At 49.8% G+C, this 13,012-nt stretch overlaps 1 protein-coding gene across 1 annotated transcript in view; it reads left to right on the top strand.

Annotated features, from left to right (window-relative positions):
• The window catches only part of PLB1 (phospholipase B1), a 97,739-nt gene that overhangs the window by 55,770 nt on the left and 28,957 nt on the right, over nt 1-13,012 (top strand). Inside the window, exons 29-38 of the mRNA XM_070798949.1 lie at nt 1,585-1,628; nt 2,085-2,193; nt 3,720-3,771; nt 4,156-4,236; nt 4,792-4,857; nt 5,806-5,906; nt 6,823-6,904; nt 7,568-7,672; nt 8,689-8,784; nt 9,336-9,407. Coding sequence (XP_070655050.1) covers nt 1,585-1,628; nt 2,085-2,193; nt 3,720-3,771; nt 4,156-4,236; nt 4,792-4,857; nt 5,806-5,906; nt 6,823-6,904; nt 7,568-7,672; nt 8,689-8,784; nt 9,336-9,407 — 808 coding nt within the window. The remainder of the gene's footprint in view (nt 1-1,584; nt 1,629-2,084; nt 2,194-3,719; nt 3,772-4,155; nt 4,237-4,791; nt 4,858-5,805; nt 5,907-6,822; nt 6,905-7,567; nt 7,673-8,688; nt 8,785-9,335; nt 9,408-13,012) is intronic.

The raw sequence follows: 13,012 nt of genomic DNA, 5'->3' as shown, positions 1-13,012 counted from the left end.
CATTTCTCTGCATACTGTGAGTGACTCTGGAACAAAGCCCATCCTTTGAGCTCGTGGTGTAATATGAACTCCATTCATCTGAAGGGTCTTGTCTAAACTAGCTGTTTCATGTGGGTCTGTTTTCTTTCATGTTTCCCATAGTTCTGATCAAAACGAGGGTTTTCATATTTTTGTTTCTCCTTATTTATTTGTATAATTCTCTCTTTTCTCCTGGAAATGGGTTCTGAGAGATTTCTGTAGCCTATTGTCTTAATCAGCTACCACACTTTGTAGAACAAAGATAGTTTTACATAAGAAATTGCAATAGAATGTACTTGATGTGTATGCATTTATATATGTTTCTGTGTTTATAATTTTTTAGCTTTTATATGTTTCTAGAAGGAGGAAGGGAGGCAGGGTTAGAAGACAGTGATGGGAGGAGGTATAAATCTTTGTCATTTCCTGCCAAGTGAAAAATGTTGTGATGAGGTGCTTTTGGTCCAAAGAAGGAAGGCTCAGGAAGCAGCTAAAGTAGTAGCTTCATGCAGAGTTGGGAAAGGATCAGAAGCTTTAAAAGCAGTGCCCAACCAAAGGCCAAGTTCAGTTCACACTGGATGGGAGTGGGGGGAGATACCTGAGTGAGAATAGAAGGGTAGAGTTTACCTGGCTGCTTTTTCTCTCCACCTTTTGAGGATCTTGACCCTTTGATTTAAGCCCTTAACCCCACCCTAGTATAAAATAGTCAATTTCACTCCAAGCCTTCTCTTGAATGAAGAACAGCCATAACTTTGATTCATGGCCCGTCCTTCGAAAGTCTACACTGGTGGGCTGAATGCTAACACTGTATTCTCTGAAACCTCTTAGCCTGGAATAATATACTGGGATGGAGGAGGGAGTCACAGAAGAAAAATAACAGTAAATATAGTACATCTGAACAGTGGACTTCATTAAAACAGAAATACTTCTCCCCTTGCCTCCCACATGTGTTCAGTTTAAATGCATGAAAGAAACTGAAACTTTGAGTGTGTCTTGAAGTTAGATTTGAGGGCCATAAAACTAGATTATATGAAATTAGATCAGGTGTTGAAAGGCAGTGAGAGGCCATCCCCTGAACTTTCCAGTGGAATTTACCTGTCCACTGGGCAGAGAAGAGCCTATCCATTTTCTAAAGGTTTCCAGTTCAAGCTGGTTTTTAGTTACCTTTATGGTTTTAAGTTTCCATAGAAAGTTGATTAACCCCTGTGTGCCTCAGCTTCCTACTCTGTAAAATGGAGATAATTCATCTACATCCCAAGCTTGTTTGGAGATATGAGATAACTAATGTAGAGCATGGCTGGGTGCATAGTATAGAATCAGCTAAGTATGCACCCTCCTGATTTGCAGAAGAAAAAAAAAAGCCCTCAGATTTCACCTTCAAATCCTGGATTTGGAGGAGCCAGCCTCTTGGGGAATTCACATTTTTTTCAGAATCCCTCAAACACAAAGAGGTGGCTCTGGGACATGACAGATGCTGATGGTGTGGGTGTCCTTAAAAGATGGGGGCACTTTTCTAGAAAGCCTGTACATTGATTCAGTCTCTCTCACTGACTTGCTCACTTTCTACAGTTCAGGAGGGGACAGCTCCCTGGAGAATGTGACCACCTTACCAAGTAAGTAACAACCAGTGTCTTGAGTCTGTCCACTGGGTCCCTCTGATGCCCAGGCTTCCTGAAAGTGCCTCTCAGCTAAGAAAGAGAGAAATGACATCTTCCTTATGGACTGCCATTGAAATGAGAGGAGAGACCTGTGGACAGGCCATTGAAGGGGCTGGAAAAAACTAGGTTAAAACCCTGGCCCTTCTATATGCTGGCCAAGTGACCTGGGCCAAGTTACCAAACACCCTGAGCCTCAGATCTCTTCACCCAGCCCAAAGGATATGAAGATAGATGAGCCAGAGAGTATGGCTGCACTGCAAAATATAAAGAAAGAAAAGAAAAGCTGAGAGGCTCTTGCTGCCCTGGCTCAGCCTGTCATCAAGTCATCTGAGGCCTCAACTTCTTTCTGGGGCATACTCCACCTCCCATCCTAAAAGCTCTCTGTGTCCCGTGTACCCCCTTCTCTTCCAGATATCCTTCGGAAGTTTAATGGGAATCTCACAGGCTATGCGGTGGGCACAGGAGATGCCAATGAGACAAATGCATTCCTCAATCAAGCTGTTCCTGGAGCTAAGGCTGAGTAGGCATTTTTGGGTTGAGGGAGCTGTTGGGTAGGGAGTGGGAGGCACATCATTCCCTTCAAGGCTGTAATTCTGACCTGTGTATACACAGGGGGCCTTTATTTACAGCAATGATTGGAGAGTCTCTTGGCCATTCTCTTCGCTGGCTGCCTCTGGGACTGCAGGGAGGCTGGATGGCTGGATCTTGGACAGAGACCATGATCCTAGAGCCTGAACTTGGTCTTGCTTTCCTGGGAAGCATGTTCTAATCTTCCAGCTACCTGACCCACCATATCCAATTTTTAAAACTTACCATGGCATAATGGTATTCTTTCCAGTGCCTCATAAGTGGCAGTTCCCCTCATGGATCAGGGAGTATCAACCAAATGGATAGACAATACAGAGTCTCCATGTTAGAGGCTGCTTAGAGGAGCTGCTTAGAGGAGTGGTGAGTCATGTCCTCTCCTTATGCCCATTGTGGGGCTGCAGGAAATGCAGTTGAGAAGCTAGAGGCATCTGGCGCCAACCACTCAGCCCCCCAGGCTGACCTCCAAGGAGACCCCTCCTCCCACACCCCACTCCTAGAGGCTTCAGCCACCTAGGTCTCCTCACTCCTGGCCCAGCCTGGGAAGACCCTTCTTGGTGATAGAAACAGCCAAAATGGTGGTACACATGGACCCACCGCCAGGTGCCCGGAGACCTCTGGTCTGTGGCTCCATCTCACACTAAAACAGGGGCCAAAACTAGTGAGGAGCTGAGGGTGCCTGAGAGCTAGTCTTTCCGTGAATTACAAACCCAGGTATGTGTAGGGTGTAAGTTTACTACCCCACCTCTTTCTATGCGTGTGCACTCAGTCACTTCAGTCATGTCCTCTGACTCTTTGCAACCCTATGGACTGTAGCCTGCCAGGCTCCCTGTCCATGGCATTCTTCAGGCAAGAATACTGGAGTGGGTTGCTATGACCTCTTTCTAAGAGAAGCATTTAACTAAGTTGTGCCATTACCAAAAATGACACAACTAACATATACCTAAGAAAAATCACAGCCACTGGTGGGGGGAGGAGGGGAAGAAGCAGCTGTGTCAATATGAGGCTTTTAACTATTGTGCTTGAGCATCAAATGCTCAGCTTTCTGGCAGCCAAGGTAAAAGAGGAAGCATGGAACAACTTTCCTAGATCTAATTTCAGAGTCTATACCAGTCCTTTAAAGGAGATGAACAGTTTCCTGCACGGAATCATTAAAGACACTTTGCACGTGGAGTCCTAGAAAGGAAACCATGCGTAACAAATATAATTGGCAGTACCCTTGACTATAGAGGCTTGGGACAAACACACAGCTATAGTTTTGTGAAGGGTTATTTGTTGTAATAACTTCTCCAGAAGAGGCAAGTAGCTTCTTGTCCCTGAGCCTCAGGGTCTCTGCCAGTTCATGTTGACGGTGGGGGGTCAGGGGTGGGGTGAATGCCATGGAAGCCTCCAATTCAGGCCTTTTAGGATGAAAGATTTAGGGGCTCTTCCTCAATGGGACTGATTTCCTCTCCTCCTCAGGGAACTTGTAAGCCAAGTCCAGACTCTGATACAGAAGATGAAATCCGACCATGTAAGTCAGATTTATGATTATCTTTAAATACTAGCTTGCTAGCCCAGTAAAATCCCCAAATGGAATTGTTGGCCATGAAAACAGTGAGCCCTCGGTCCCTAGAGGCATTCAAGTGGCAGAGGGCAGCCTCTGTCGAAGGCTGCCTGGAGGAGATTACGTCAACCAGAGAGAGGTTTGTCGCTGATCACAGTGACCCTGAAAGTCCTTCCTGATGCTAAGAATCTGTGGTCTATAAATAAATCTTTGAAGTGCTGTCAGCTCTGAGGTTCTGATCCTGTTATTTCAAAAGGGCAAGGAAGTTTTAGAGGTTTGAATGGATTTCCTAGAGCTGTGTTGTTTTTTGGTTTGTTGGAAATCATCAAGCGTTTTCCTGCCTCTGTACAGAGAGTAAATTTCCATGAGGACTGGAAGGTCATCACGGTGCTGATTGGAGGCAGTGATTTATGTGACTACTGCACGGACTCGGTAATGGGGGCGGGTCAGGCCTACTCATTGCTCTTGACTTTGACCTGTGGGCCCTAGAGATCCTCTTTGAGAACAGTCCCTAGAATTAACCTCAGGATTGTCCAAGGATACCTGTGTGTGTGTGCATGCACACACAATTCACACACATGCACATGTACACACACACACTTCTTTCCCCGGCCCCTCAAATTTCTGGCCCCACCTCCCTGTCCCATATAGTGTGAGTCAGCAAGTGGCACATATACAGGGCTTCTGGTCCCCTCTCTTACAATTCCTGAAAGAAAGAGAAGAAACAGTAAACCCCAAGCAGTTAGAAGTGGGACTTGACACGTCCTACTCCTGAAGTAAAGCTCCAGCTGAAGGTTGCAGTCTTCTGTCTGGCCCAGCGAGTACCCAGCTGTTCATCTCAGATTCTGACATCATGAGCTGGTCACAGTTGGAGGCCAAGGGAGAATGAGTCCTTGGGGCTGGAGCTGGGGGTCTGGGGGAGAACCCAGTTTTGCCTGCTGCCCTGTCTCCCTAACCAGCTTCTCTTCTCTCTCCTGTCTCTTCCAGAATCTTTATTCTGCAGACAACTTTTTTGACCATCTCCGCAATGCCTTGGACATCCTACATAGAGAGGTGGGTGCGGGCTCCCACAAACTTGACACTGCTCAAGCATGGTGGGGAGAAGAGAGTAAAACACCCCCTTCCCAAGGAGCTAGACAAGGACATGGGCTCCTGCCCTTTCCATAGTTTGGGGGTACCCCCAAGGAAGCCTCATGCTATTTGGGACCAGTTCCAAGGGTCTCAGGCTTGAAGGGCAAAGCAGTGTGTGCACTAAGCATCCCCTCACCAGTACTGGGAACGTTCTCTGGTGGTGGCAGCTGGGTGGTTCACAGGCTGGGCACTGCACCCTGAGTGGCAGGAGTGTCTACAGCAGGCCCCTTTCTGGTCCTGCACTCAACATGTTCTCTCCCTATCCCCTGGCATGGACAAGACTTTCTGGCTGCCTGGGAGGGGCGCTCAGACAGCCAGGTGCTTCTCTGGGTTTGCCACAACCCTGAGCCTGCTCAGCAGAGTTAGTCCAGGCCAGGCTAGAGGGAGCCCATTATGGGCTTATGTACTGGCAAACGGGGCTACCTCACCAAATTGAAAGCTAACTGATAGCTGAACAGAGCTAAGTCGTATTTGACTCTTTTGCAACCCGTGGACTGTAGCCCGCCAGGCTCCTCTGTCTATGGGATTTCCCAGGCAAGAATACTAGAGTGGGTTGCTATTTCCTTCTCCAGGGGATCTTCCCAACCCAGGAATCAAATCCAGGTCTCCTACATTGAAGGCAGATTCATTATGAGCTGAACCCTCAGCATTTAGACCCAAGACTGCCATGTTGGCCCACTCTGGGAGGCCCATTCACACTGCTGCCCATGTGGGTGGCACATACTGCAGGGCTCTAGGTGCTCACCTTGTGCTGACACCTCCCAGAACCCCACTCAGGGACCCCGCAGCCTGGTCCCACTTCTCAGGGTCCTAAGGCAGCTGGTGAAAGAAGCTTCCCAGGCCGTCTCTCACCCAGAGCCTCGCACATAGGTACCCCGGGCGCTGGTCAACCTTGTGGACTTCATGAGTCCCAGTATCATGAGGCAGGTGTTCCTGGGGAACCCCGACAAGTGTCCTGTGCATCAGGCCAGGTAGGCGGATGCTTGCTGATCTGGTTCACATGGTGGGAACTCCTCCGGGTCTCTGGGACTTGATCTGTCCGTGTGCATCTATAAAGGGGTCTGTGCCAGGACCACCTCCTTCTGGGAGTTCAAAGTCAGGGCTCCCACTTCCCTGACCTCAGGGTACCACTGAACCTCTATGATAGGGGAAGTTGCTGGGCAGAGGTCAGGGCTGGGCCACACACTAGTGTTTGAGAGACAGTGCAGCCCAGCCTGTGAGAAGGAGTGACATACAGATGTGTCCACACACGGTGAAACCATAACAAAAGCAGAGCTCACTTACCTTCGCGGGGAAGAAGTGACCTGGGGAGCGACACGCAGAGCTTCCAGTTGGGAGTGTTTTGTTTCTTAAGTGGAGTGAGAAGGACACAGGTGTGTGTTTTATTGTTCCTCCTGCATTACACATCCATTTATTCACCTAACAAATGCTTTTTAAAATCTTACTCTGCACCAGGTTCTGTTTTGAGTAGAGAGATCTTTTTTAACATCCGGTAGATTTTATGAGTGTGAAATAATTCATCATAAAACAAAAAGGAACACAGCAGGACACTAGTGTGAATTCCAGAGGTGTCTGGGGACCTGAGCAACAGAAGCTCGCCAAAGCATGCGTTTGTACTTATTTTTAAACACTAAACATGGGCTTCTCATTGCCTCAATGCATTTGTTCAGTGTAATTTGTTGAAGGCCCAGGGCCCGTGGTCCAACACTTAGTACTTTGTTAACGTGAGAGGGTGCCCATCCATATATCCTCCCCTTGTGCCTCCCTGGGTCAGGCCTGAAACCTGCCCCTGAGCATGTGTAGCAGAGCCTCCTGCGAGCCACTCCCCCACCTCCACCCTGACCGCAGCTTTGGCTCTGGGTCCTTCTGTCTCCCCTCTTTTTGCAGCATTTTGTGCAATTGTGTTCTGACCCCGCGGGAGAGCTCCCAAGAGCTGGCCAAGTTGGAGTCCATCACCCGAGCCTACCAGGTAAGACCAAGAAGGTCTCTCCTCCGCCTCAATCAGCACACCAGCCCAGAGCCCCCCTGGGGAGGCTCATGGGAACGGAAGAGCTATTCAGAGTTTGAGAGGCAACATTACCATCCAGGCAACTTCCTGGCTTAGGTATCTCAGGCACCCAAGGCAGATTCACAAAGGAACCTAGGTGACAAAGTCCTCATGGCTGAGCTGTCTTGCTGGCTCAGCCCCAACCCTTGGCCTGACAAGGGGAATAGCCCTGGTTGTCCCATGGGACTGCCTTTCCCTCCCCTGTCCCCCAGATGCCCAGCTGCCCCCGCAAGCCCCCACCACTCCAACAGGCAGGCCACGAGCCAATGAGGGTGTTGCAGGTCCCAAGCCTAGCAGCCCTCTGGAGACCTCTCCTAGATTGCTGTTCCTTTTGGGACTTCCTGCTGGCCCTTCAGAACTTGCAGTCCACTTATAACCAGGACCAAAAGGAGGCACAACCCATTTCCAGTTCTCTGGGAAGAGATTTGTCATCAAGTATGTTTGTGTTCTCAAGAGAAGAACTGAGTTAGCACACCTGTTGAGGGAGATTGGCACAAAGTCACTGCCCATCACCCCCAGCCTTGCGCTAACGGGTACCTGGAGCTCCCAGGCCTGTGCTGAAGATGCCCACGGGTGTGTCCCCAGAGCAGCATGCGTGAGCTGGTGGAGTCCGGTCGGTACGAGACGCGGGAGGACTTCTCTGTGGTTCTGCAGCCCTTCTTCTACAACATCCGGCTCCCTGTCCTGGCGGTAGGCTCCCTGCCCTCCCTGACAGGGCTCCCACAAGGAGGAGGAAATTTAAAGTGGAAACACCAAGTGCTTCCACAGACTGGGAACAAATGGGGCGGACCCAGGCAGCTCTCTAGCTGCTGCTCTGGTGGCTGCAGCCTTCTTGAACATCAGAACTGTATTCAAGAGGCAGCCCAATGTTTGATGTTCTCATGACTGCTCTTTGCAGCCTCCATTTTACTAAGTACCTACTACATGCCAGGCACTGTGCATACCATAGGTAAAATCTTCACAATTACCTTCTGAGGTGAGCTTTATCATCCCCGTGTAAGAGAGGCTCAGAGACATGAAGAATCCTTCCTAAAAGCATGCAAGAAATAAGGGACAGAGGTGAATTTTGAACACGTCCGACTCCAGACTGTTCACTTTCGGCCCCATCCCCAGCACTGTGGCTGTTGTTTCTCTCCCTGGCTCTGCTCTCCACCTGACTCTTCCATTCTGAGCAGAAGGGCTCTGTGAATGGGCCAGGGTGGACACCTGGGTCTGTCCACCTGGGCCTCCATCCCAAGGGCCTGGCCTACCAGAAGAAGCTTTAAGCACCGAGACTTTGCCCAGGCCTGAAGCCCTATTCTCCCCATCAAGCTCACTGGGACCAACTGGTCAAGAGTTGGGAAATAGCTGTTCCCAGCTGGCTGGCTAAGACTTCCTCAGGGACTAGGATCTTATTCCCTCATCCATGGCATGGGTTGCATAAATGCGCCTAAAAATATATATAGCACTTTTTAAATTAAATAATGGGAATTGTGAGATCCAGAAAGCAGGTTGGGGGCTTGGGGTCACTCAAAGTTGTTGATCTGTGGGACTACTCTGAGCCCTCTCTCGAGGTGAGCAGGCCCTTAGGAAGCCGCAGGCTGGGAGCACCCCCCAGGGATGTGGGTTGTTGAGAAGTCCACTCCAGAGGGCAGGCCTGCCAGTGAGCCCCACTCTCCACCCTCGGCACCAACAGGATCTTAAGGATGTCAATTTCTCTCCTTCAGGATGGGCGTCCAGATGTGTCTTTCTTCGCCCCAGACTGCCTCAACCCAAGTCAGAAATTCCACTCCCAGCTCTCCAGGGCCCTTTGGGTCAACATGGTAAGATGAGTGGGGTTTCCTGATTCTCTGGGGTTCTAGTCTAGAGCAAAGCACCAGCCCCTCCAGAATGGAGCTTGTTCTTGGCCTCCCTTTGCAAGCAAAGTGTGGAGGAGAGCGACTGGCGCCTCTGTAGAAATCAATGTAGAATGAAAAATACAGAGTCCTTAAGATTCCTGGATCAACCACATCCTCTCCGACAGGCTTTGAACTGATGCAGGACTCTTTACATGAATACAAGGCAGAACCCTCATGTTTATTCAGTATTTTCTATGTGCCAACAACTCTGCTAGGCAGTTTAAGCCATGTTTATCTCATTTAAGCTTCTCAACAGCCCTGCAAGACTTATAAGTTTACAAGGAAGCTGAATCCTACAGAAGCTGAGAGACTTGCCCAGTATCCCACAGCTGGTGACGGCAGAGCCAGGAGGAGAAGCCAACCTCCCTGAAATCAAGTTCTGAGCGTTCCCCCACTGCAGGATGCCCTGCCAGGGAATGTTCACTTCAGCGGAGACAAATTAATACACTCACAGCTCTCTTTTTCTCCCCCATCAGCTTGAACCACTGGGAAGGAAAACAGATACCCTGGATCTGACAGCATACATACCCCTCTCCTGCCCTGCTCAGGTAATGCTGCTCTCCAGAAACCCAGAGCTCAGGCCCTGCCCATCTCCCTTTACACCGCCCCCAACCCCTGACCCCCGACACCAGCACTTCTCTGTCACCCATCTTGCCCCTTGCCTGGGAGCAGATGGATTCAGAGGATGAAGGGGAGTAGAGGAGAATGGAGAGGGGAGAAGAGGGTGCAGAAGCACCTCTGTCTTTGGGAGAAGCAGGTGGGAGAGGAGGCCTGAGCCCAGCAGAGGGAGAGGAGCAGGGTAACAATGTGGATTCTTCAGGAGGGGAATTAAGAAGCCAGAGGTAGCCAGACCGAGCATTTCAGCAGAGACACGTGGGGCCAGTGGGAAGGTCCACCTGCAGGTTGGTGGCCTAGTATGAAGCCAGCTGAGCTCAGAAGTTGCAGTTAGTCTCGTGGAATCTGGATCGGGAGTATCTGGCAGGAAATTGGTCAAAGAGGAAAGCCCTAGAGCCACCTGGGGAAGGGACAGGCAGGACCGGCTTTGAGATAGTTGGAGTGAGGCTGGCCTGGGCTCATTTTAAGGAGGAAGATGTAAGTGGTTGTTAGACCTGATTTCAGGCCTAGGAATGGGGCAGGTACACATGCCCTTTGCCTTCAGCTCCCTCTTCAAGCCTCTGTCTTAAGGCTTTTTAACCAAATAAGGTTGAGGCCAGAGAGCCCTCAACAGCAATGAAAGAAAGACAGCCTGACCCAGTCTGGGAGGCCGGGTTTCCCACCTGGGTCTGACTACGTCACCTTCTCCCAGCCTCCTGACTGAACAGAGAGAGGACCTACATCTCCCCCTTGTGTCTGCCAGGGGTCTAGAGGCAGTGGGCACCCTTGCCTGTCTGCTGCCTTCCCCACACCAGTCTCGGACCCAGGCTCAGCCTTGGGTACCATTAGCCTCACCAGGCGGGAGGGTTGAAGGGATGCAGAAGTAGAGGCGGTGATAGTAGAGGGCTCAGATGCTGGGTCCAGGGCTCAGGGCAAAGATGACCGTGAAATGATGTAACAATCAGTGTAGCGTAGATGCCTCTGGTCCAGATGGTCAGATGCAGGCTGAAGGGGTGGGGCAGAGGCCTAAGGGCCCTTCTGTATCACGTGTAAACGCTTAAATTGCTAGATCCTGAGCTTGTCCAGCGCATTCTAGGGGTAGGGCCAGGCAACCTGGGTAGTAGAGGCATTTGGGGACTCAGAGTGGTGGCTATAAACCATATGGGGGGGGGGGTGATGTTTCAATATTTTAACAACCATATGGCCGTACTGAACATCAGCCATGGGAAACCCTCTCCAATCTGCCAATTCTCCTTCTATTTAATAGTGAAAGTAATAACAACCTAGCCCAGGGAGCCATCCTTTGCTCTCTTTCTTTCTCACAAATATCTACTATATACCAGGTGGAAGCCTAGGCTCTGGGTCAGGTAGAGCTCTGTCACCACTGGCCTCAAGGCCGCAGACGAGGCAAGGAGCCCCAAAAGGCTACTGCCTCAGCCAGAATCTCAGGCCACTCCTGAGGTGGGCTCCGCTCCTCCTCCTGGACCAGCCTGACTGAGCTGTCGGTGAGCAGAGGAGAGCAAATCCAGCCTCCTGGAACCGTAGAAGCCCCGCCTGGGAGAAGCGGTTGCCAGGCAACCCCGGAGCCCATTCCAAAAGATCCATCTGTTGGCCGGCCCAACTTCAAGGCACCAGGCACTGTGGAATCCTGCACTCCTCAGGTCCCATCTGCTCCCTGCAGTGTGCCATGGAGCTATATAAAAGTCCACCAGCATCTCAGTGTGAGCTGACAGGGACCAGGCAGCACATATTTTAATCCTAGCTGAGTCTAAACATAGAGGCAACAGGCAGGACCCAGCGGGGAGGAGGGGCTGAGACAGATGCAGGCACCGGGGAGCTTCTTTCTCAACTTCCTGCCTGCTCCTCCCCCAGCTCCAGTCTAGGGCAAGTGCATTCTGCTCAGCCAGGTCCGGCGCTTAACTGCGCTCTGTGGATTTCTGTTAGACTTTCAGGTTGGACATGTGATTTTATGGGCAACTTTAGCTTACTTGCTCTGTGAACTGTGACTGTGGTCCCCTTGCTGCCCCTCATCACCTCTCTGCCCACTCCTTCCCTAACCCAGGGCAGCTGCCTGTGGCCCCTCCTCAGGCTTTGAAGAAATGGGCTCAAAGATGGGCAGAGTCCTTTTTCAGCTCTTATTTTTCTTGCCCTTGAAAAGCATTTGTCAGAGTTAACCACCTCCTCCATGAATTTATTCCTCCCTGCATTCGTGGATGGAAAACCACCTTGACTGCTCTGCTTTTCTACTTTCTGCCCTGTCCCATCTCCTTTAATGACCCCCTCTTCCCTTCTCCCAGCCTCAAAAATGTGGACATTCTCCAACTCAGCCCTCTTTTCTCTTTCTCTACACAATCCTCACTCTGAGATTTGTCCATTTCCAGGGTTTCCTGTTAAATTTCCTTGCCTAGGATCTCCCAACCTACATCTTCATTTCTTATTTTTTTCTCCAAACTTGAGCTATATTTCTAACCCTTCAGAGGTCTTTCTCCCTTGGTTATAAAGTTTACCCAGAAGACAGATTAAATATTTGGTCAGGGTACCAACAAAATAGAAAGACATAATGAGACAAACAGAAATAATTTCAAGTGATATTTCATCATTCAGTCTTTCCTCTTGAGAAAAACTGAACTTTGTTGGATTCTCTTATACTTTATTGTTTAGTGATATTTCTATTTTAGCATTACATATGCAGGGCTATTCTCTTTTGAATGCTTTGGACTTCCAGATCTCCCAAATCTGCCCTGAACCCATCATCTCAAACTCAACATTCATTTAGAAAATAATTTTTGAGTAAGAATGTCAAAATAGGACCAAAATCAATGTCTTCCCAAACTCCCTAATCCTGAAGACTTCCTCTGTCTGTCCATATTGTCGTGGTGGTCACAGTTCTGCAGGTGTGAAACGTCAGGCCCCTCACCTGATAGAATCCTTCCTAGGCCTTCCTCTTCCCACTTCCACCAGCCCAGTTCAGGCCCTTGTCACTGTGGGTGTTAAAATTCTTACCTACTTCTTTCCGTCATAAAGCAACAGAGAATTTTATAACTTTAGAATCTCAGTGGGGAGGGCTTTGGAGCCCTGCTGATGCGATCTCTCGTATACTTGAGTTATTCTACCACATCCTCCCAGGCTTCCCATGTGGCACTAGTGGTAAAGAACCCACCTGCCAATGCAGGAGACATAAGAGATGTGGATTCAATCCCTGGGTTGGGCAGATCCCCTGGAGGAGGGCATGGCAACCCACTCCAGTATTCTTGCCAGGAGAATCCCATGGACAGAGGAGCCTGGAGGGCTACAGTCCATAGGGTCGCACAGTTGGACACAACTGAAGTGACTTAGCATGCATGTACCACATCCTCCCAAAGCAAGCAGAGGCTTATGGGCCCTGTTTAAACCTCCACACTCTCAAGGCAGTGCATTACTAACAGCCAAGTGGCTATCCATTAACAGGTTGTGGAATCAGCCTAGTAGGTCATGTTTGGGATGGGATGATGGGATGGGATAGAAATGTCAGTGGGTACTCCTATGTCCTCCTCCTCTTTACCACTACCACCCTTCCCTG

This window comes from Bos indicus, chromosome 11 (genome assembly GCF_029378745.1).
Source record: "Bos indicus isolate NIAB-ARS_2022 breed Sahiwal x Tharparkar chromosome 11, NIAB-ARS_B.indTharparkar_mat_pri_1.0, whole genome shotgun sequence".
NCBI lineage: Eukaryota > Metazoa > Chordata > Mammalia > Artiodactyla > Bovidae > Bos > Bos indicus.
Note: the sequence above shows the minus strand (reverse complement) of the source record. Positions and strands in the feature narration are given on the sequence as shown.